The sequence below is a fragment of the Barbus barbus genome, assembly GCF_936440315.1.
Source record: "Barbus barbus genome assembly, chromosome: 22".
NCBI classification, from domain to species: domain Eukaryota; kingdom Metazoa; phylum Chordata; class Actinopteri; order Cypriniformes; family Cyprinidae; genus Barbus; species Barbus barbus.
The window spans coordinates 25475625-25499578 of record NC_136750.1 but is presented as its reverse complement, the minus strand read 5'-3'; the positions used below and the strand labels follow the sequence as shown (position 1 = coordinate 25499578).

At 35.6% G+C, this 23954-nt stretch overlaps 1 protein-coding gene across 2 annotated transcripts in view; it reads left to right on the top strand.

The window, feature by feature from the left end:
- LOC306888050 (semaphorin-3E-like) overlaps positions 1-23452 on the top strand; it is a 46528-nt gene extending 23076 nt beyond the window's left edge. The window contains exons 5-17 of one of the 2 annotated variants that reach the window (XM_079446151.1): positions 5333-5429; positions 6261-6377; positions 9149-9291; positions 9831-9945; positions 12653-12722; positions 12831-12975; positions 13768-13990; positions 14921-15012; positions 15118-15159; positions 15521-15687; positions 18630-18697; positions 19581-19708; positions 21391-23452. In XM_079446151.1, coding sequence (XP_079302277.1) covers positions 5333-5429; positions 6261-6377; positions 9149-9291; positions 9831-9945; positions 12653-12722; positions 12831-12975; positions 13768-13990; positions 14921-15012; positions 15118-15159; positions 15521-15687; positions 18630-18697; positions 19581-19708; positions 21391-21846 — 1863 coding nt within the window. In that variant the 3' untranslated portion in view covers positions 21847-23452. The remainder of the gene's footprint in view (positions 1-5332; positions 5430-6260; positions 6378-9148; positions 9292-9830; positions 9946-12652; positions 12723-12830; positions 12976-13767; positions 13991-14920; positions 15013-15117; positions 15160-15520; positions 15688-18629; positions 18698-19580; positions 19709-21390) is intronic. The other variant, XM_079446152.1, reaches the window with a different exon arrangement.
- Positions 23453-23954: the final 502 nt, after the last annotated feature.

Below are 23954 nucleotides of genomic sequence, written 5' to 3'. Positions count from 1 at the left end.
TTTTTTGCCTCTTTAGAATTTTGAAAAGTAGAGTAAGTTAATGGGATCTGGATAGGTTGCTGTGTGGACTCGAACCTGCATCTCTCATAAGAGCACTAAAGCTCCAGCATGTCATTGCACTACTTCATTTGAACTTAGAGCACATATCAATTTTACAGGTTGTTAATTAAAAGTTAACTAAAAACTAAAAAAAAAATGCTTGTTAATTGAAATAAAGCTCAAATAAAATATAAACGGATGAAAAAGTTCAATAAAAATTAGTACTAAAATAATAAAAAAAAATGAATAAAACTAAATTAAAGCTAAATAGAAATAATGATTCCACAACTAATAAAAATGACAAAAGCACATACCAAATTTACTCAAATTAAATTTAAAAGTAAGGATATACTTTAAAAGCTATTCCAAAATATTTATGAACACTGTAATATTATATAAATAATACTAAAATAGCTCTGGTCAACACAACCTTAATTTATTAAAAGGTCTTATTTGCTTTTCAAAATTTAAGGCCATAAGCTAATTGTTTTTTTTGGAGATTTGTTTGAAATTTGGAAATTTGTTGATGGAAGTTTCAAACTTCTGTTAATGATTCAGTGCAAAGGTAGATTAAATGCCATCAGAACCACCTTAAAATGTTGCCATTGTGAAAAAAATGTTTAGTCAATCTGTCTGTATGTACAAATCATCAAAAATTATGTCTGTAAATGCACCACTTATAGTATATAGTGTATATACCATAAGTGGTGCATTTATAGACTTTTTCTATAAATGTGATGCAGGTTTGAAACCAGTCTGCAACGTATATCGATCACTTGCCTTCCACTTTTTCTCTCTCTTTCTCTCTCTCTCTCTCTCCAAAAACTTCATGTCATTCTCTCCACTATCTCTCTAACAAAGAGGCAAAACCCCAACAATAATCATGTAAAAGTGACAAAAAGTACTCCTGACAGCACTTTCTTTCTGAAGCAACGTTAACACTCTTCAAATGACTGTGGTGAAAGCCTGGCCTCCAGAGAGACAGACAGAGTTTGTTTTACTGTGTGCGACGGGAAGTTTTATCATTCTCACTCTGTTAAAATCTCCAACCAAACATCCAGACAAGCGAAAACAAACATCTCCATCCTCCCAGGAGAGCCCCAGTCAAATTACAGAGTGGCTAATCATAGAGAAGCGAGCTTTATTTGAAGGAACAGGCAAGACAAGATGTTTATTTGAAGGAAACCGAGAATCTGGATCGTGGCAGATGGCCTACAGGCTTTCTTTCACAATTTTTTTTTCAATCTTTTGGAGGTTTCAAGATGGAGAATTCCCTTCCCACCTCGTTCCCGCTTTTTATGCCAACTAGGTTCAGAGATCGACACTCATGGCTGGGAATAGGAAGCACTTCTGGCTCCCTGACCCTCCGGCAGAGGTGAAGGAGAGAACCACGGGCGTTATAGGAGCCATAGGCAGGAGATCAGAGAGGGTTTAATTAGAGGAGACAGGCTTCAGCGGGGTGCCTGATAACTCCAGCGCTGAGCTGCAGGCCTCCAGCACACGCCTCGGTCTGGAACAGCTACACCCTAAACACTCGGAGACTTTAATGAGACGCATACGACACACATATGCATCCGTGCACGTAAGATATGGGCTTCGCATTCAGATATACACGCAACGACAAAGATGAGTACACATACCTGCACAATTACACACACACTCGGCCCTGGAGTGCTGGGATGACATGTTGCAGATGTAGCTATGATGACAGGAAAGACTGATAAAGCTACAGAGACACAGAGCAGAACCGGAGAGAGCGAGTGAGAGGCGTGTACATGTACTCATAAGCGAACGGCCCTGCATACATTCCTTCTCTAGTATATGGGGAATCTAAGCACCGTTCCTGCACTTTGCGCCCATACGCACATCACCTGACACATCACAGCCCACCGTTCCCTCTCACTGTCTCCTCTTTCACCAAAACCCTGCTTTTTCTCATGGGCTTTACACATACTTATATACTAATACACCCACGTCATACCGTGCTCACATCTTAACAGATTAAACACATAAAATGCTGTTCTGAAACATAGTGAGCATCTTAATATATAATATAATATAACATAACATACATGTTGTATTATAGTTTACATTTACTATTTGTGCATTTGGCAGATGTTTTTTTTTTTTTTTTACAAATTGACTTTGATTGCATTCAAGGTATGTTTTATCAGTTCTTGCTTCCCCTGGGAATCGAACCCATGACCTTTGTGCTGCTAGTGTCATGCTCTACTTTTTGAACTACAAGTTAAATGCAATTAGCTGAACTTCTTCAGCTTTAGAGTTCTTTTTTAATCCACTTAAATATTTCTTAATTTCTTCATTCTATTATCTTCTAAAAAGTCTACTGTCTAATGTACTGACAAGCATTTATGGTATGTCATTTATTTAAATATGTATTTTAGCTATACATCTGTATTGATGACGTTGCGATTTCGTATATTTTAAAATATATAAACTTTAAATGTGATATCAAATAACACTGTAATCAAGTGCTCACATATGCTTTAATATGTTAGTTATAAGTGTACTTTAAAGCACTATAACAGATTATTAAAACAATGATTTAAAATGCACTTAATAGTACAGCTTTTTATTTTGACATTTTTATAAAGTGCACTTTATCTGCAAGTACAGTTTTTAAATTTACTTTTAAGATGTGAAATTCAGTACAAGTGCACATTTAATACAATTAAGCACACTTATTTTTCACAGGAAATGTAATGCAAGATGAGGCAGAAGAAATACTATTAATATAAATTAATTTATTTCCATTATAAAAATTATTAAAAAAAGAAAAGTTATAATTAAGTCATATTAAAATTGCTTGATAGGTATTTATGTGTGCCATGCATTTTTGCTTGTTAACTGTATATAATTGCTTTTAAATGTTTATCTTTAAAAAAAAAATAATAAGAAGAATATATATATATATATATATATATATATATATATATATATATATATATATATATATTAGTGTTGCAAAGAAAAGTACATTGTCAAATACATTGTTATATTTTATTAGTAATATTTAATATATCATTACACACTAATAAATAATATTATAATTATTAATACTGAGCACCTTTTCATCTCTTTGAAGTTTGCATTTCACTTGGTTTTGAACCGCCCTTCACACACATCACAACTAGTTCCACCAACACTCATTTTTGGTATTCTGCAGCTGTCAGTTTCAGGTGATCTCTCACCTTACATTTCAACCTTCCTGACAATATGCAACCCAATCACCGAATCTCATGCAAATCCGAACCACGTGTCCTTCCACAAGGTTTGCATGTGATTTTGTGTGTTTGACCCATCAGCTGTAAGGTGTGCTGATTATCATGTGAATCTCGATCTGTTTTATCTCATCTATGCCACAAATATTACTTCAGGCACATCATCTGCTTGAGCAGATATGCACATTCACAATCATGTGTGCTGGCCACAAGCGCTGATGCTATCTGTCTGGTGATCACAAGACTGTGTTAAGTAAGATTTGTACGTTCACAAAGAACCTTACGGCCCCTCGGCATAAACCAGCACGTCAACCACAGCCAACCTTTATGATTTATACCAATAATTCTCCCATGTAACAGCACGCTTCATAAAATGAAGCTGAAGTTATGGGTTTGGCTAAGGATTTATTTCCATTCCTGCTTCGTATGAAGTAATGATTGGAAAAACGTCTACCTGCGGAAAGAGTAGAAGAACAATCCTAAGACAGAAAATGATGGATGGACTGGTGTTACATGTCTGGTGTTTGTTTCTCCAGGATCACACAGTGTGAGAACACATAAATCAAGCTCGTGAAAGCCTGTTCTGCGACACATGTTGCACGCCTTATACCGTCACCTTGTGGTAAAAGTGAGCTTTGCAATAACGGTAGAGAAAAAGAGATTATTCAAAGGGCTTTTCATGAAGGAAAGGACTTGGATGTGTGCACTCCAATCTCATTTTACCCTCCATTGCTTCACCTGGATGTTATAATTCCCCTGAGACTGCAGGAAATGCAGTGAAGGCCTGTGTGTTATTTGATGAAAAGCTACTGTAATATACACTGATACTAACTGATGTGTTAATGCATTATACTCTATAATGCTAGTTGCCCACAGGCTGATTGATTATTTTCACTGTTTTCTTTTTTCTTGCTGCAATGCTAAGAACTGCAGACTTTGCAGTGTCAAATTTCTATTTTGTCTACCCTGCTGAAAATACCAGCTTACACCAGCATGACTCTCCATGCTGTTCACCAGCAAAACTAATAATGATGCTGCTCGACCAGCATGATCTTTCTGTTGAAGCTGGTTGACCATCTCTCACTGGTTAAGCTTTTTAAAAACCTAGAGGGGACGCCAGCATATCAGCAAGTCATGCTGGGGATCTCATGCTCAAGCATATAAAAACACAACCTATGCTTGTGTCACGATTCATCAGAGGAAGGGATCGATTTATTTATTATAATCATTAAAGATTATCAAATAAATAACAAACAACGACTATTATTATTGTTGTTGTTGTTGTTATTGTTATTTCTACTACTACTTGAAACATCAATAAATCGTCCAAATCATGTTTACTTAGGCCAATAATGTTATTGTAAAGATATTGTATATTTAGAATAGTTAGTAAATTTTATTTTATTAAATTAATTAAATTTTATTAAGTTTGCATTGTTCATGAAAGGTTCTTAATAAATAACACATGTATGTATATATTTATTTTATTTATTTTTTATTTGTAGTATTGTTATTACACAAACACAACGTATGCTGGTGATGATAACAGATGCTATTTTGAGTGTGAAAATGACATTAAAACATTATTTTTGATGGAATAACACATTTATTGCCACATTTTTCTGTTAAATCAGCTGATTAATTGATTTAATACTACTGTTACAATTATAATTGTCGGTTTTATTATTATAGAGGTTATTTAGTGAACAACATATTGGTGTTATTATTATTATTAAACATAATTGTATCACTTACTATTTATGATAGGTTCTTGATAGATAAATTGTATATTATTAAACAAATAACAACTATATTATTATTATTATTAAAAATAATTGTATTACTCACTGTTTATAAAAGTCTCTTGATAGATAAATTGTATTGTATTCAACAAAGATCAACTTTAATATTATTACTCATTATTATTATTATTATTAAAATGTGTCTCCATAAATAGAATATATAAAATAATAATAATAAAAAAATATATATATATATTATAATTGTATTATTATTGTATTTAGCTTGTTAAATGTGTGTTTGTGTTCCAGCAGGAAGGAGAGTTCAGGTTGGAGTCTGATCACATAGAGGGTGGCAGAGGAAGATGTCCATTCCATCCCAACAGCCCTTCAGCATCCACTATGTACCGTAAGCATTCATCCATTCCTGCATCTTTCTAGAGAATAACCTCTCCTCCAGTCCTCCTTTTGTTGACATCCAAATATCTTTCATCCCATTGTATCTTTATTTTTTTCTGTAGCTTTCTCCTTTTCATCTTGATGTTCAGAATGTGTGTGTTCTTGAGTTTTGAAAGGAAGCGAGTGCATTTTGAGCCAGGGGCCACCGAGCATGAAAGCTCTTCATAACACGCTTCAGCTCCAGCCCTTCAGAGCACTCATTCACATGGCAGCAGGGATTTGATTGAAGGGAAATTGAGAGATGAATTTGATGACTTCCTCTCTGACAGCAGCTGCAGACTGTTTTTAGCTGGGTTATTAATTTATTCTCTCCCAGCCGGCCCAGCATCAGGATCGTTTATAATAAAGCATGTTTAGATGCTAAATTGATATTAGATCATTACTTCGTGACTTACCGCAGGATTTATTGCTCACTGGTGAAACCTGGTATCTCAATATATGACAAATACATTACCAGAGCTGTTATGTATTTGCATAAGTGTTCAGGGATGCAATGTTTGTCATTAATTGTTGATGTATACTATTGAAAATGCCATGTGAAATATGAAATCGTAACATTACTGAACTGATTTAAGACTTACCAGTTTTAAGTGACGATTTTTCTTTAAGATAATATATTGAAACTGAATAAATAACTGCTTAAATTACTTAAACACTTGACAAAAAACACTTCACCTTTACAGTATTAAATCCAATAAGTATTTCTCAATTTTATTCCATAATGTTGATTTAACTTCCCCTCTCTCTCTCTCTCTCTCTTTAAATCATGTTTGATTGACAGGTGGGGAGTTGTTTGTTGGCTTGTACACTGATTATTGGGAGAATGATGCCGCTCTATATCGTCTAGGCAACCGAAGTTTCATTAGGACTGAAGTGGGTGACAGACAGCAGCTGAATGGTGAGAGAAAACTGTTGAAAATACAAGCACTTTGTGTTGCAGATAATGATTCCTGGTGTCCTCAAGAAGTTGTTGTTGTTGTTGTTGTTTAATCTGGCTTTAACCAGCAACACTTCTTTGGTCAACTGGCTTCACCAAAAAGACCATGCTGGTTGATAAGTTTTGAAACTGAGCTTGTCAACCTACAAACCACACATACTTTGAACAGTGATGCTAGTAGTTATTTACACCACGCTTTTTTAGATAAAATGGAGCTCCATAAATGTGTATTTTAAAGTTATACAATACAGCTATATATTTTCATGTATAATGACCCAATTTCTACTGTCAAAAAGTAATGTTATAAATATCTATAAAATATTATTTGGAAATTTTATTACATTGAAAGAAATATTACATTGCAATACTATGTTTTTTTTTTTCTTCTGCGCCCTAAAGTACTGTACTGTTAGATGTGTTATTTAATCATTTTTTATTAGTTATTTAAATATTATTTTTTTAAATGCGTTTTATTATTTAAAACAAATAATCTCTATAAACATAATTTACAATAAAGCTATTTAAAATGGAAATTCACTTTTTATAAGGCTTTTATTTGTTAAAAAAGGCAAGAAAAATGGGGGGGGGGGGGCATATTTTTGTTAAAAAACACTATTCAAAACTTTAGGGGTCTAACACTACTATTCAGAAGTTTGGGGTCAGTAAACTTTCTTTCTTTCTATCTTTCTTTCTTTCTTTTAAAGAAATTAATACTTTTATTCAGCAAGGATGTGTTAAATGGATAAAAAGTGATAGTAAAGACTTATATTGTTAGAAAAGATGTATTTTTTACTTTTTATTCATCAAAAAATCAAAGAAAAAATATATCACAGGTTAAAAAAAAAAACATTAAGCAGCACAACCGTTTCAACACTGATAATAAATCAGCATATTAGAATGATTTCTGAAGGATCATGTGACTGAAGACGAGTAACGACGGATGAAAACAGCGCTGTCACAGAAATAAATTCTATTTTAAAGTATATTAAAATAAGAAACAAATATAAGAAATTGCAATAATATTTCACAATATTAATTCACAATATAAAATCTTGCTGATCGCAAACTTTTGAATGGCAGCGTATAGCTACTGGATATAAAACAATCATACACATAAATGTGAATACATAGAATCAAATAGAGCAATAAAGTAGAATTCAAGATTGATGTACAGTTCATCCTGTGTGTGGTTTAGAGAGGCCTGCGGCATCCTGCTGTGAGCCGGTTTAATGCTTCCCTTTGCTGTATATCTCCTCCTGCAGCCATACGAGAGATCTGGCCTTCAGCCCAGAGCAGCGAGAGTGATGCTTTTACCATGCGTATCACTGTAGCAAGGCTTGTGACCTCATTGTAGGTGCAGTTAACACATCAGCTCCCCGCCAAGTGTAACTGAAGATAATGGCGTACTGCAATACTACTACTGCTATTTTTGCAGTATGCACAGAATCCAGCTGTATATGAGGATAGAATGCATAGTTGATCTTTAACAACTGCCAGAATATGCATTTAAGAACAGATAGTTTTGACTTAAATTCTGATTGGATGATGCATGAATTAAGCTTTTGTATTCATTCTAAAGATAGCCTGAGTGTATCAGACAGATGTTAAAAAATATGGCGTTCTCTCACACTTATCACATATGATTCCGACCCCTGCTGCGATGCATTAATCATACAGAGAGACAGAGAGCGAGGTGTTTGACACGTACCATCCATCTCTCTAACATCCATTCAGACATAATAAACCACGGTCAAATACCATAACATCCTAAGGTCATCTGCTCGATAACATTCGAGTGCGTAATGCAGAGCATCGAGCACGACTCCATGGAGACTTTTACATTTTCTGTGTGCACTCAATAGTCTGGGGTTGAGATCTGTTCATGTTTTGAATGGTGTTATCTGGTGTTAAGTGTTCTCGCTGCTGACTCATGAAACGCTGAAGATCTAATCCCACTCACATTCACTGCACAAAGCTGCTTTGGCCTCCAACATGCGGATCACACATAAGATAGTGGATTTATTAATATTTGATTATATAAGGCAAATGTATTTTGAACATTAAAATGACAGATTTATATCCTACATGTTGTTTTGCATAGTAAAGCTGAATTTTCAGCATCCATTACGCCAGTCTTCAGTGTCACATGATCTTTAGGAATAATGATCATTTTAGCATTTATGTGGAAACCGTCATCATTTTTTAGGATTCTTTGATGAATTGAAAGTTCAATAAACAGCATTTATTGAAATAGAAATCCTTTGTAACATTATAAATGTCTTTTAATGTCACTTTTGATCAACTGAATGCATCTTTGCTGAATGTGTTTTGAATGGTAGTGTATAAATATTAAGCAGAAAAAAATGTTTTTTAACATTGATAATAAGAATCATTGTTAATCATTGAGCACCAATAATAATAATTAATAAATTGATCGTTTTCACATAAATATTAAGCAGTGTTTTTAACTATAATAATCATTGCTTCCTGAGCAGAAAATCACCATATTAGAATGATTTCTGAAGGATTATGAGACTGGAGTGATTATGCTAAAAATCTGGATTTGCCATCAGAGAGAGAGGGGAAAAAAAATTAAATTTTTTATTATTATTAAATGAATGCAACCTTGGTGAGCAGAAGAAGCTTCTGCCAAAAACATGAAAAAAACTTTTACCAGTATTTTACAAGTGTGTAATTCTAACCACATCTCTTTATTTATTTTTTTTTCTTAGAGCCGAAGTTCGTGGGTTCAGCAGTGATCCCTGACAATGACGATCCTGCTGATGATAAGGTCTACTACTTCTTCACGGAACGAGTGGCCAACATGGAAGGAGGAAACATAGCCGTTTACAGCAGAGTGGCCAGAGTCTGTGCGGTATGATACCAAACACATGCTTGTTTAGATCTTTTAATCAAATTAGTCTTGTTTAACATTCAAAGCATGATCTATAATGCTTAAAGAAAGCGTTTACTTAGCTTTCCTCTTCATCTCAATAGCAATAGCATATGGTTCATAGGGAACCAGTTTTATAATTTTTTTTCCCATAAATGCCAATGTCAACACTGATTGTTTGGCTTCATTATAGCTGCCCAGTGACATCAAAACAACCGACAGTATAAGCAACTTCTGGCAAAACATTATAATGTAATGAAATGCTTGCAAAAATTATTTAGTCAAAATACACGTTTTTTTTTTTTTTTATGGTTTTCAATGAAAAACAATGTTTTTTTCCCCCACAATGGTGCACATTTTGCTTAATAACAACATCAGCCAGCATGGGATTCATTTCTGAAGCTAACCAGCCAAGCACTGGCCAATTACTTTTTGTCTTTGTCAAAATCATGTGCTGCAAGACAGCACCACCCATAGGTCAGGTGAAATGAAGTGTCTTTTTATCTTTCCCCTGCTGTCAGAATGACCAGGGTGGTCAGAGAATGCTGGTAAACAGATGGAGCTCTTTCCTGAAGACTCGTTTGATCTGCTCAGTGGCTGGACCCAACGGCATTGACACACACTTTGATGAGCTCGGTAGGGGACATTCTACTTTCTTATGACATGGAGAATTACCAGTACTAGGTCTAAAATTGTGTTTTTGTTCTGTACTGTAAGCATTTTGAACATCTCAGGCTCGTCTTATTCTGTAGTGCAAGGGATTATGTGTGATATTAGCCCATACAGCTTGCACATATACATACTGTACATGAAATATGCTTGCACTTACTCATACAAATTGCATTTTTGCATTTGGCAGATGCTTTCATCCAAAGCGACATGCATTGCATTCAAGGTTTTCAGTTCTTGGCATTGCTAGTGCCTTGCTCTGCTGTTTGAGCTGCTGTAAAATTAACCATAAACAGTATGTCATCTGGTTAGCTCTGACATATTTGTCATACCATACCCTAATATTGCATACTACTGTATATAGAGAAGTATGCAATACTTACTCCAGTCATAGTTTGCAACTTTTGATATAGCTCTTGTGTTGGAAAAATACAGAGGAAATCACTGTCCTGAGCAGTATCTGGAATCCATCAACGTAGGGCCGCTTGACACAATAGCACATAAAAGAAGAAAAACTGCAGTTTTAGCCTCAGATGAGCCGTTTCTTCCAGCTCAGTGATTTTATTCATCTTATGCCTCAGAGCAAAAGTGCTGATTAATCTGTTTTTGCTCTTCACATTTTGACTTTTGCTATAGAGATTTCATCAGGTATCCATCTGTCTATCCGGATGAATTTGCAATAGATCTCACAGCATAAGTTAGCATAAACTATTATATATTTATTTGGCATTGTCATTTTTGTTGTTCAGTTATATTTTACAAAAAAATTATATTTTAATATATAATTAATAAATATGCAATCATTTTGTTACTACAGATGTATTGTTTGGCTTTGATGTCTAAAGATACTTTTTTTATGCAATTGGCAGATGATTCAATGCAAAGTGATACGAATAGCATTCAAGGTACCCTTTTTTGGAAGCAGTTCTTGCCTTCCCCCCCAAAAAAAAAAAAGTTTAAAAATGTAAAAAAAAAAAAAAGATGAAAAATGTAATTAATAATGTAATCATATAGATGCAACATTCACATGTGTGTGTGTATATATATATGTATGTATGTATGTATGCATGTATGTGTGTATATATTATATATATATATATATATATATATATATATATATATATATTCTCACACAGAACAACCTCCTGGACAGCAACCAATCTGGCTTCAGAAGTGGACATTCGACCGAAACTGCCTTGCTCTCAGTTGTTGAATCCCTAAAAGACTTGGAAGAGCGGCTTCCAAGTCTTCATTACTTATCTTGCTGGATCTGTCTTCTGCTTTTGATACGGTCAGCCACCAGATCCTCCTGTCAACCCTATTGAGAAATGGCATCTCAGGAACTCCAGTGGTTTGAATCTTACCTCTCAGATAGGTTCTTTAAGGTATCCTGGAGAGGTGAGGTATCCAAGTCGCAACATCTAGTTACTGGGGTGCCTCAGGGCTCAGTTCATGGACCACTTCTCTGTCTACATGGCATCACTAGGTTCTGTCATTCAGAAACATGGCTTTTCATATCACTGCTATGCTGATGACACTCAACTCTACCTCTCATTCCATCCTGATGATCCGATGATAACTGGTCGCATCTCAGCATGTCTAACAGACATTTCTTGCTGGATGAAGGAGCATCACCTTCTACTCAGCCTAGCTAAGACAGAACTGCTTGTGGTTTCAGCAAACCCATCACTTCATCACAATGTCACCTTCCATTTAGGCTCATCAACCATAACTCCTTCAGAAACAGCCAGAAACCTTGGAATTGTGATTGATTGATAAGATGAATTTCTCAGATCACATTACTAAAACTGCCCAGTCCTGCAGATTTGCTTTATATAATATTAGGAAGATCAGGCCCTTTCTTTCAGAACATGCAACACAACTCCTTGTTCAAGCTCTTGTTCTGTCCAGACTTGACTATTGCAATGCTCTCTTGGCAGGTCTTCCAGCCAATTCTATCAAAACTCTACAATTAATCCAAAATGCCGCTGCAAGATTAATCTTTAATGAGCCGAAAAGAACGCACGTCACACCTCTGTTCATCAATTTGCACTGGCTACCAATAGCTGCTCGCATAAAATTCAAGGCATTAATGTTTGCCTACAAAACCACCACTGGCTCTGCACCCCTTTACCTAAATTCAGTACAGACCTATGTGCCCTCTAGTAGCATATTGTAATTCTCTTTTATCTGTTCGCTTTGGATAAAAGTGTCTGCTAAATGACTAAATGTAAATGTAACATTATGTAATATATACAGTATATATATATTTAATATAAAAAGAGTGAAATAACCAATCAGTATTTATATTCAATATGTTATTTGTTGGATATGTGAATGTTTTTATATTAAGTTAATATATTAACTTAAAATCTCAGGTAGTAGGCCTCATATAAATATTTTAGGTTAAAGAATTTCGGCTGCCAAAAAAGTTGAGAAATATCTTCTCTAGGAAATGAATTTCAAACTCTTATTCACCTGGATTAACATATTTTCCTGTTAAACAATCCCTAACCCTTACTCTAAATCAGAAGGCACTGACTGATTTAAAAATGTTGTTCCAAGTCCAAAAAAGGATGTTGATCCAACGACATTCTGTAAAATCATGCTTGGCACAAATTCAGGTTTATCTGATGATGACATCATTTTTGTGTGTATCTATGTGTTATTTTAGAGGATGTGTTTGTGCTACGGAAGAAAGATGAGAAAAATCCAGAGATCTTTGGTCTGTTTAGCACCACCAGGTGAGTGAGGTCACTGAACACTGAACAGAGCAATGTATACTTTTATATTCTCAGTTTATTTTGACGAACAGCAGCCTGGATGCTCATCTTCATCTGTTTGTCACTCAGTGCCATCTTTAAAGGATACGCAGTGTGCATGTATAACATGGAAGACATCCGTGCAGCGTTTAACGGGCCTTTTGCATACCGGGAACAAACTGACCACCACTGGAAGGTGTACGACGGCAGGGTCCCCTACCCGCGACCTGGATCGGTAAGTAATATTTGCTCCATCAGTCGCTTTGTGTCATCTTTTTGTTGTATCAGAAATCCCAGTGTACAAAGTGTCACGGCGTGTTGAATTTACACCTCTGACACACGGCGTCATTTGGAGGCCCACTTGAGTGAATGTTGAATTTTGGATCTTATTTCTTCAGACGCACAAAATCTCTCATGGCAGATGAGTCTATTTTCAGCATGACGGTGCACATCACTATTCTCCTCGAGCGTGTCATGCCAATTCTTTAACATTAATGCCTGAAACCGAGCACTTACAAAGGTACTGTGAAATCGAAGCGTTTAAATTGCCATGGTCTGAATTATAATTATATCTGATATGTGCTGATTAATGTCCTTCTCTGGCTATTTATCTCCAGCCATTAAAAGAGTAAGATTTGTTTCCAATAGTTAGTAATGACATGTAATTCACAGTAATTTTCTCTGGTGTGTCGTGTCTTGTCTCATATTGAAGAATCGGCGTACATCCATTGTTCACATTTCAGAATTTGTCTCAATTCTTTACTTTCCATGATGCGGTTATTCTTGGGAAAAGCATATGAAAATGTGTTTGTCTCTGGCAGCTGACCTTTTAAAAGGCAATTTGGTAGCTTTAGTCGTGCACCGCAGGATTTCTGATTAGTCTCTTGTTCTAAAAGGTTATAGCAGTGAGAAGCGGGCGAGCTGTTCTCAGATTAGGAGCAACAAAATGAAAGACCTGAAAGGCTTTCGTGACTTGGAGAACTCTGTTCATGCTGTACTCATATTTACTGATTTTGGTCTCTCACAGTGTGCCAGTAAGATAAACGGAGGCCAGTTTTCCAGTTCAAAGGAGTATCCGGATGAGGTCCTGCGTTTTGTGCGTACACATTCCCTCATGTTCCAGGCAGTGCATCCCGTTCACAGGCGGCCCATTCTGCTGGACACTGAAGGAGAGCGTAAACTCACACAGCTGGCGGTGGACCGAGTGGAAGCTGAGGACGGACACTACAATGTTCTCTTCATAGGGACTGGTATTCAATTTTAGTGCCTATATTTTCTTTTACACCTGATTTGCAGAGTCATAGGCTTTATGTAATTGTTGCTTGTCATACTAAGGCCAAAAAAAAAAAAAAAGTGGAGCCAACTTAAAATTTTATGGCAACCAGCTTCAACGGATTTTTGAGTTCTCTCAACTTATTTTTGTAGGAGATTCTCAACTTTTTGTTGTATAAACTTAAAACAACAAGTTGAGAACTCAAAAATCTGCTGAAGCTGGTTGCCTTAAAATTTTAAGTTGGCTCAACTTTACTTTTTTTTACAGTGTATAAGATAATGTGTTTCTAAAAAGTTGACAATAATTTAAAAATATATACACTACCGTTTGGGGTTTGTAAGATTGTTAATTTTTTATTTTTTGAAAAGTTAATACGTTCAGGAAGGATGCACTCAATTTATCAAAAGTTACAGTAAAGACATTTTTATTTTACAAAAGATTTCTCTTTCCAGTAAATGCTGTTCTGTTGAACTTTCGATTAATCAAAGGATCCTGAAAAATGTAGTTGCCACAAAAAAATCAACAACAAACAAACAGCTCAGCTCTTCAACATAATAATTATTATACTGAACAGATCATAAGAAATGTTACTTCAGCATGAAATCAGCATATTAGAATGATTTCTGAAGGATCGCCGATTGCTGAAAATTCAGCTTTGCCATTACAAGAATTACATTTAAAAATATATTAAATCATCAGAAAACATTTAAAATTGTACAAATGTTTCACAATATTACACTCTTTACTCTTTACTTTTTTGCAGCCATGACTCTGCTAAACATAAAAAAAAACAAAAATATGTTTTTGATAAAAAAAATAAACAGATTAAAATAGGATAATAATAATACACCAAATTTATTTTATAAGTAAATAATTGAGGTCCTCTGTTTTTTTTTTTTAACTCCAGATAATTCTGCAGTATTAAAATTGATCACAATCTACAACAAAGAAACCGACACAGTTGAAGAAGTTCTTCTGGAGGAATTGCAAGTTTTCAAGGTCATCAGAAGTCCTTTGAGTGACTTTTTATTTTTATATTGAAACCATTTCATTTCCGTTGGAAACCATCTTCACACTAAACACAGTTTTTTCTTCTCGTTCTAGGTCCCTGTTCCTATTACAGAGATCCTTATCTCTACCAAGCGAGTAAGACTTTCTCAGTTCATCCTCACATACACTGTAGTTTTCCCACCTGGAGATGGTGGTATTGAGTAAACTTTTCATGCATGAGTGATCAGCTTGATACCTATGGCAAATTCAGCATTTATAACAAGTCAGATGCTCCATAGTTAATTATTAATTCTTGCAGTCATTAATAAATATTATGAATCAAATATGAGCATCTTTTTTTCTGTGTTAATATTGTGATATATTGAATTATTTACAATACACACAAATAATTGTAGAATGATTTTATCGGCATCATTATGCTAACGTGGTGATTTGGACATAATGGCATTCATCACATATAACAAAGCGGTTGACAGCAGTGTTTGTATCTCCATAGCAACAGCTGTACGTGGGCTCTGAGCTGGGTGTAACACAGATCCGTGTGCACCAGTGTGGGCTGTACGGTTCAGCCTGCACCGACTGCTGCCTGGCCAGAGACCCCTACTGTGCATGGGATGGGTTCACATGTTCCCGGTACTACCCTGCTGGGCTGTATACAAAAAGGTAGCCATATTTATTTGTGTAGCACTTTTCATTGTAGATATTGTTCCAAAGCAGCTTTACAGGAAATAAAGACTTGAAAGGATGGTTCATGCACAAAATTTAAATTGTCATCATTTACTCACCCTTGAAGTGTCCCCCCCCCCCCCCCTCTCTCTATATATATATAGAGAGAGAGAGAGAGATATTGACATATATATATAGATATATAGATAGATAGATAATTAGGTCAAAATTATTTAATAATTATTCAGATTAAGCTATACTTAAAATTGTCTCATTACATACAGTGGGGGGGGTGGGGGGGGGGGGATTATTTGATCCCCTACTGATTTTGTATGTTTGCCCACTCACAAAGAAATGATCAGTCTATAATTTTAATGGTAGGTTTATTTGAACAGTGAGAGACAGAATAACAACAACAAAAAAACACATTTCAAAAAAGTTATAAGTTGATTTTGCATTTTAATGAGTCAAATAAATATTTGATCCCGTAACAATCAGCAAGATGTATGGCTCCCAGGTGTCTTTTATACAGGTAAGGAGCTGAGATTAGGAGCACTCTCTTAAAGGGAGTTATCCTAATCTCAGTTTGTTACATGTATAAAAGATTGTCCCTGACAGACCTACACAAGGCTGGAATGGGCTACAAGACCATCGCCAAGCAGCTTGGTGAGAAGGTGACAACAGCTGGTGTGATTATTCTCAAATGGAAGAAACACAAAATAACTGTCAATCTCCCTCGGTCTGGGGCTCCATGCAAGATCTCACCTCGTGGAGTTTCAATGATCATGAGAACGGTGAGGAATCAGACCAAAACCACTCGGGAGGATCTTGTCAATGATCTCAAGGCAGCTGGGATCATAGTCACCAAGAAAACAATTGGTAACACACTACGGCGTGAAGGACTGAAATCCTGCAGCGCCCGCAAGGTCCCCCTGCTCAAGAAAGCACATGTACAGGCCCGTCTGAAGATTGCCAATGATTCAGAGGAGAACTGGGTGAAAGTGTTGTGGTCAGATGAGACCAAAATCCAGCTCTTTGGCATCAACTCAACTCGCCATGTTTGGAGGAAGAGGAATGCTGCCTATGACCCCAAGAACACCATCCCCACCGTCAAGCATGGAGGTGGAAACATTATGCTTTGGGGGTGATTTTCTGCTAAGGGGACAGGACAACTGCACCGCATCAAAGGGACGATGGATGGGGCCATGTACCGTCACGGCCAGGGCATTGAAGCCAACCAGGGCATTGAAAATGGACTGTGGATGGGTATTCCAGCATGACAATGACCCAAAACACATGGCCAAGGCAACAAAAGAGTGGCACAATAAGGTCCTGGAGTGGTCTTAGTTACTGGCTTAGGTCTCTAGCCAGTCTCCAGACCTTAACCCCATAGAAAATCTGTGGAGGGAGCTGAAGGTTCGAGTTGCCAAACGTCAGCTTCGAAACCTTAATGACTTGGAGAGGATCTGCAAAGAGGAGTAGGACAAAATCCCTCTTGAGATGTGTGCAAACCTGGTGGCCAACTACAAGAAACATCTGACCTCTGTGATTGCCAACAAGGGTTTTGCAAAGGGGTCAAATATTTATTTGATTCATTAAAATGCAAATCAATTTATAACTTTTTTTGAAATGTGTTTTTCTGGATTTTTTTTTGTTGTTGTTATTCTGCCTCTCGCTTTTAAAATAAACCTACCATTAAAGCTATAGACTGATCATTTCTTTGTTAGTGGGCAAATGTACAAAATAAGGAGGGGATATACCCCCCCCTCCAAGTGTCCAAATAGCTCATTTTGAACAATATATATTTTATAAATGCAACTATTTTGTCATTTTGTGTTAAAATTAATGCAGATTTGCTGGTTTGAGATTTTGTCATGTAATGTAATATTATTATTTATTTAATGTTTAAATACTTTTAGTTCCATTTAATTTAAATGTATTATTAATAATATTAGTGGTAGTAGTAGTAGTTGTATTAATAGTAATACTAATAATAACAATAATAATAATATGAATAATAATTGGTAAATTCATTAGCTAATATGTATAAATATTTATAATAATATTTACATTGCTTACAGCAGATAAATAATTTGTTCTTAATTTAGGTAAATGTAGATTTTAATGTTCTCCAAGGGTGGCTATCATTTCCTTTAAACCTCTTGTAGTAGGAGTCATAACATCATATGCCTCTTAAGATTTAATCTTTTAATCTTAAACAAACATACTAAAATAACTTGCTCATTTGGCAGGTCTTATGCATAAAAATACTGAGACCATAGATTGCTTTTATAATAAGAAACGTTTAGGTGTCTTGACATTTGGAAAAGATTGTTTTATTTCCATGTCTTGCATCACAAAATTAGGTTATTAATGCATTTCTTGATTAAGCAACTTTTTTTTTTAGTCTACAGTTTCTAGCTTGTCAGAATGTGTATGTGCACCATAATCTTGTTCGCTTTCCAACCCAGTGTTTCCATTAGTGTGCTCAGTGAACTTGGCGAGTGTGTGTTTTTGTGAGAGCTCTTTTGATGTTTCACTTATCCGCAGGGTAGCGCGTGTGTGCTTGTGTGCCGAGCATATCGGAGTGAAGGGCGAGTGGGAGTGTTTCCCTAATCCAGACTCAAAGGCCTGTCAGCTGTCATCAGTCTGAGCTTGTTAGCGATTGATGCTAACACCTCTCACCCATATTAATACCCATCACACGCTCACTTTGTATGCAAAGCCAGAGAAGTCACGCACAATCAGCACCAAATGCCTGTCAGAGTCATTACTCAAAGAGTACAGACAAAAACCAGAGCGAGTCTGATTGTATTTCTGTCACCTCCCTGTGCTGTTACACACCTTGGGCAGCAGGATGATATTATGACAATTGCAAGCAGACATGCGGGCTGTGTCTGGGTTATATCAATGTCTCATTTTTCTCTTTTATTCTTTAGGCGCTTCAGACGGCAAGATGTCCGCCATGGCAATGCGGTTCAGCAGTGCAACGGGCTTCAGCTTAGTGGTATGTTCTAGCTTGATCAATGGAGGATATTAGAGTCTTAGAAGCTTTATAGGGAAAAATGAAGCGGATGAGATCTGTGAAAGTTGAAGAGGTTAGAGTATAGTTAATGAGAGTTTCTGAGCTTTATGCGCAGATGGTGCTTTTACTTTAGCAGAAACACATCCTGTGACAGTGACTGCCCAGTTTTTTTTTATTATTTTTCTCCATTTCGTCTTGAATCAAGCCTACTTCAAATATAAGCTCTGATATCATTACAACGTTCACTTTGAAGCTAAAAGATATTAATAATGTGAAAAAAGTAAAAATTCAAAACTTTAAATGATTCAATCTTACATTGTTTATGGTGGAAAGAACTTCAAGGCATTCTGTAACTATAATATCTATAGATATAGATATTGTATATTTAATGTTTTATATATTTAGTGACAAAATATTCAAATGTTTTGGGTCAGTGCGCTTTTTTAATCTATCAATCAATCTTTTTTTTACAGCACATTTGAAAATAACTAAGGCAGACAACACAGTTAAAAATGAAACATAAGGGAAAGAAAAAAAAACTAGAAGAACTGTACCCCTGAGCTCATTTGAAAGCAATATAAAAAAAATCTCTATCCCTTGAATACTGATGGTATCTGTTCACAAGATGCATTCAGATTGTGTGCTTGGAAACCTGCTGGAGTCTCCGCTATGAGCACAATGTATGGATTTCTTGAATGTAAGACTGTGTTTACCTGAGAACATAAAAATGAAAACACAATGTCAACAGTTGACACAAGTTTGAATTCTGTTGCAAGAGGTTGATTGTGTTCGTTGTTGAAAATATCACCTTAAAAGGAATATATTAGACTAGGCTGTTCAGTATGTGGGAATGCTTGTGTTACAGAAGAACAAATCATCTCAGAAAAGCTGGTATATGGTGTGGAGAACAATAGTACCCTGCTGGAGTGCAGACCACGATCATTGCAGGCATCTGTAACATGGTACATTCAACATGGCGTGGATATGGAGGAGGTACAAAAGCATGCATCTAGAATATACAGACTTTCATCATTTTAAATAAAATGTGTTATATTATATTATATTATATTATATTATATTATATTATGTAGCTAACCTAACACTAACTTTATTTTTATAATTCTAGCAGGAAGAAAATGATAAATAATAGATAAAAATAAAACATTTTCCCTCCATAATAATATATAATTGTAAAATTATATTATATTATATTATTATATTAGTATATGTGAACCTTGACCACAAAACCAGTTTTAAGTGTCAATTTTTCGAAATTAAGATTTATACATCATTTGAAAGCTGTCCATTGATATGTGGTTTGTTCGGATCTGACAATATTTGGCCGAGATACAACTATTTGAAAATCTGGAATCTGAGGGTCCAAAAAAAATCGAAATATTGAGAAAATCGCCTTTAAAGTTGTCCTAATGAAGATCTTAGCAATGCATATTACTAATCAAAAATTAAGTTTTGATATATTACAGTAATAAATTTACAAAATATGGAACATGATCTTTACTTAATATCCGAATGATTTTCAGCATATAAGAAAAATCAATAATTTTGACCCAATACAGTGTATTTTTGGCTATCCAGGGTCACATGTATTATATTATATTATATTATACTATATTAAAATGACATAATACTTTCCCGATCCCTAACCCTAAGATAGTTTTTGTATTATTATTACGATATATTCATACATGCATTTATACATCAGTCATATATACACACACACACACACACACACATGTGTGTGAATAATATAGAGCTCTCCTCATATGGTCAGGCTCAGAAATGATTTCATCACAAACTATGGTCTGAACCCCTGCTGAGAGAGGGCTGTTAAATATAGATTAAAGCTTAATTTTACTATTCTGACCACAGGGAGGCTGGGCAGTATAGCCCCTAGTGATTCAATTCATTTTAAATAGAAAAGAATAATGTCACTCTGACCATCTCTGTGCTCCAAGACATCTCTCTGCAGAATCATGGTAAATTAGACTTTTAATAATGGCACATATATCAGTAATATTAGTCAAACCGAGCATCATTACATTAACTTTTACTTGTGTTTAGGGATTAGAACAGATTCCCCAAAAGTATTTTATTTTCATATATGCATAATTATACCTTAAATCATGTGGGTTAACAATGTTGTGGAAAGTTACTTTTAAAAGTGATGCATTACAATATTGGGTAACTACATAAAAAGTAGCTATTTGCGTTAATCAGTTACTTTTTACGGAAAGTAATCCATTACGTTAATTTTTGTCACCTGGGCTCAGTGGGCTGGGATTGTTTATTTGTTTATGGTAACAAAAAACCCAAAGGTTATATTTTTGACAAATTTAAAGTGAATTTGCTAAGCCTTAGGCTGAAAAAAAGTGCCTCTGTCTCTGGACATACTCCCAATTTCTCTCAACACAGGGACTGGAGAGATGTTAGTCAATAAATGGGAAAAAAAACAAAGTAACTCAGATATTTTGTTGTAAATGTTAAAGTAATTCATTATTTTATTAGTTACTTGAAAAAAAGTAATCAGATTAAGTAACTAAGACTTGGAAGTGGACTCGTTTGATTTGGACCAGCCTAGAAACCAGCCAGAATAGCCTATCAAGCAAAGTACACAAATCTGAGAGTGTCCTTTGCATGCTGTTTCTCTCCTTCAGGTGAAAGGCGATGATCGTGTGATTCAAACCCCCCACGGCTTGTTGCTCCTTAAAATAGCGAAGGGAGACGCAGGGGTCTACGTGTGCCAGTCCACAGAGCTTGGCTTTGTCCAGACGGTGGTAAGTGTCACTTTGGAGGTGTTGGATGAGGGGAAAGTGGAGGGTTTGTTGCATAAAGGCGAGGAAGATGAAGGCGATTCTTCGCACAGACCTCCACCCTGCCCCTTCCCCAGCCTGCCCTCCGCTCCATCCTCCTCAAAGCACTGGTACAAGGATTTCATGCAGCTGATCGGCTACAGTAACTTCCAGCGGATGGAGCAGTACTGTGAGAAGGTGTGGTGCGTGTCTGACAGGAAAAGGAAGAAACTCAAGGGAATGGCACCCAAATGGCGGCACACACCCGGGGCAGAGCAGCGGGCGAGAGCACGGGCACCTCGACACACACAAGGAAATTAAAGACTGTTAGAACATTCAAACTCATGCTCAGTGAAGATGATTACATATAGACAGTTTTATTATTGTTATTATTAAAAAAGGAATGATTGGTAAAGTCATTAAAACATTTATTTTAGAGTCTACATTATGCAATGACACAAATACATTGGTAGTGTAAATCATCAGAAAAAAATTAGCATTCAAAAATGAGGTCATGAAGAATTTTTTTTAAAATAAATAAATAGTTTTATTCAACAGGGACACATTAAATGTAATTTAGTAATTCAGAAATGGAATTGAATGGCAGTGTATTTCTGTGTTTAAATTCAGCGAGTCACATCCTGTTATTGGAAATAAAAACATTTATTTTACATTTTTAATTCAATTTGGTCATAGGACACTATAACTGTTAGTAATTTGGTCAAATAATTAATAAGGAGATTAAAAATCATTGAAATGTAAAAAAAACAAACCAAAAAAAACAGCTTCATTTGTAGCATTTGAAATAGAACTTTGGGTTGAGTATTGCAGTATGGGAATTATAAGTCTTTAAAGTGGCATATATAGCAGATTTTAGAAAATATAACCGGTCATTCAGCTATTCCATTCGTATGGGAAATTAGAAGAATATACATACAGCATGCATATCACAAATGCATGGAATTACTTGGTGTACCTTTTAAAAACAGACAAAAAGGAAGAAAATGTGTAATCGATTTGAATATTTGTACAGGGCTCTTGTGTAACATTTGTGCTAGAAAGAAAATACTAAAGTTCTTCTACGGAAACATGCAGTGCTACCTGACTGACTGGGCCATTAAAAGACAAGGGGTTCAAAGACCCTCTCAGGATGTGAAACGTTTTCTCTTGGACTGCTCTGAACAATGACACATGTCGGAGGCCAGCTGTCCTCATAGATTTCCTATGAAGATTTCACAGAATGACTTTTCCACTGTTGACAATTCCATTCAACTGAAGAAAACATTTCTGTGAACGGTTACTTGGCTTCAAAAACTCTCCTGACTGAACTTACGCACATACTGAGCATATTTATCTGCATTTTCATTATTTTATAAATTATTCTAGTTGGTGTAAGATTTGTTAGTGTTTGTGTAGTGGTTTTAGATGTTCTCATAGTTTTAACTGGAGATGTAATAATTGCATTTCAGTTGTGTATATAGGTTGATCGTAATGCTTTTCAAAACATAAAACATCATCTTCCTCGGTTAGTGTTTAAGACAATATTTCTTTTGCTAAATTAGAACCAAATTATCATGATATTTCAGTGAGGTCAACAGTTTTGCCTTGTATCATGGTGTGTTAAATTGTGTTAAACCTTTTAATTGCTGTGTTGTATAATAAATGCCATAAATCCACACAGAGTCGAGGTTTAGCTGGTTAACCTCTGCTGGTAGATGCTGTAACTACACCATTGACCAGCTGCTGTTGAGATGAACGGGAATGCTAACAGATAACTTTCTCTTCTCAACTTTCCTCTTCCTTATAATATACACTACTGTTTAGGAGTTTGCGATTGGTAAGATTTTTTTTCTTTAATGTTGAAAGAAGTCCAAAACTGCCTTTATTTGATCAAATATACAATAAAGCAGTAATACTGTAAAATATTACAACTTAAAGGTGTTTTCTGTTTGAATACATTTTAAAAAGTAATTTATTCGTATGATGGCAAAGCTGAATTTTCAGCAACTATTATTCATGCCTTAAGTGTCATATGATCCTTTCGAAATCATTTTAATATGCTGATTTGCAATCAAGAAACATTTCTTATTATTATGGAAACTGTGACTCAGAATCTAGAAAATTCAAAAGAACAGCATTTATTTGAAATGGAAATCTTTTGTACCATTATTAATGCCTTTATTGTCATTTTGTGAAAGTGACGTGACATACGACCAAGTATGGTGACCCATACTTGGAATTTGTGCTCTGCATTAACCCATAAAAAGTGCGCACACACACAGCAGTGAACACACACACACACACACACACACACACCCGGAGCAGTGGGCAGCATTTTATGCTGCGGCACCCAGGGAGCAGCTGAGGGTTCATTGCCTTGTTCAAGGGCACCTCAGTCGTGGTATTGAGGGTGGAGGGAGCGCTGGACA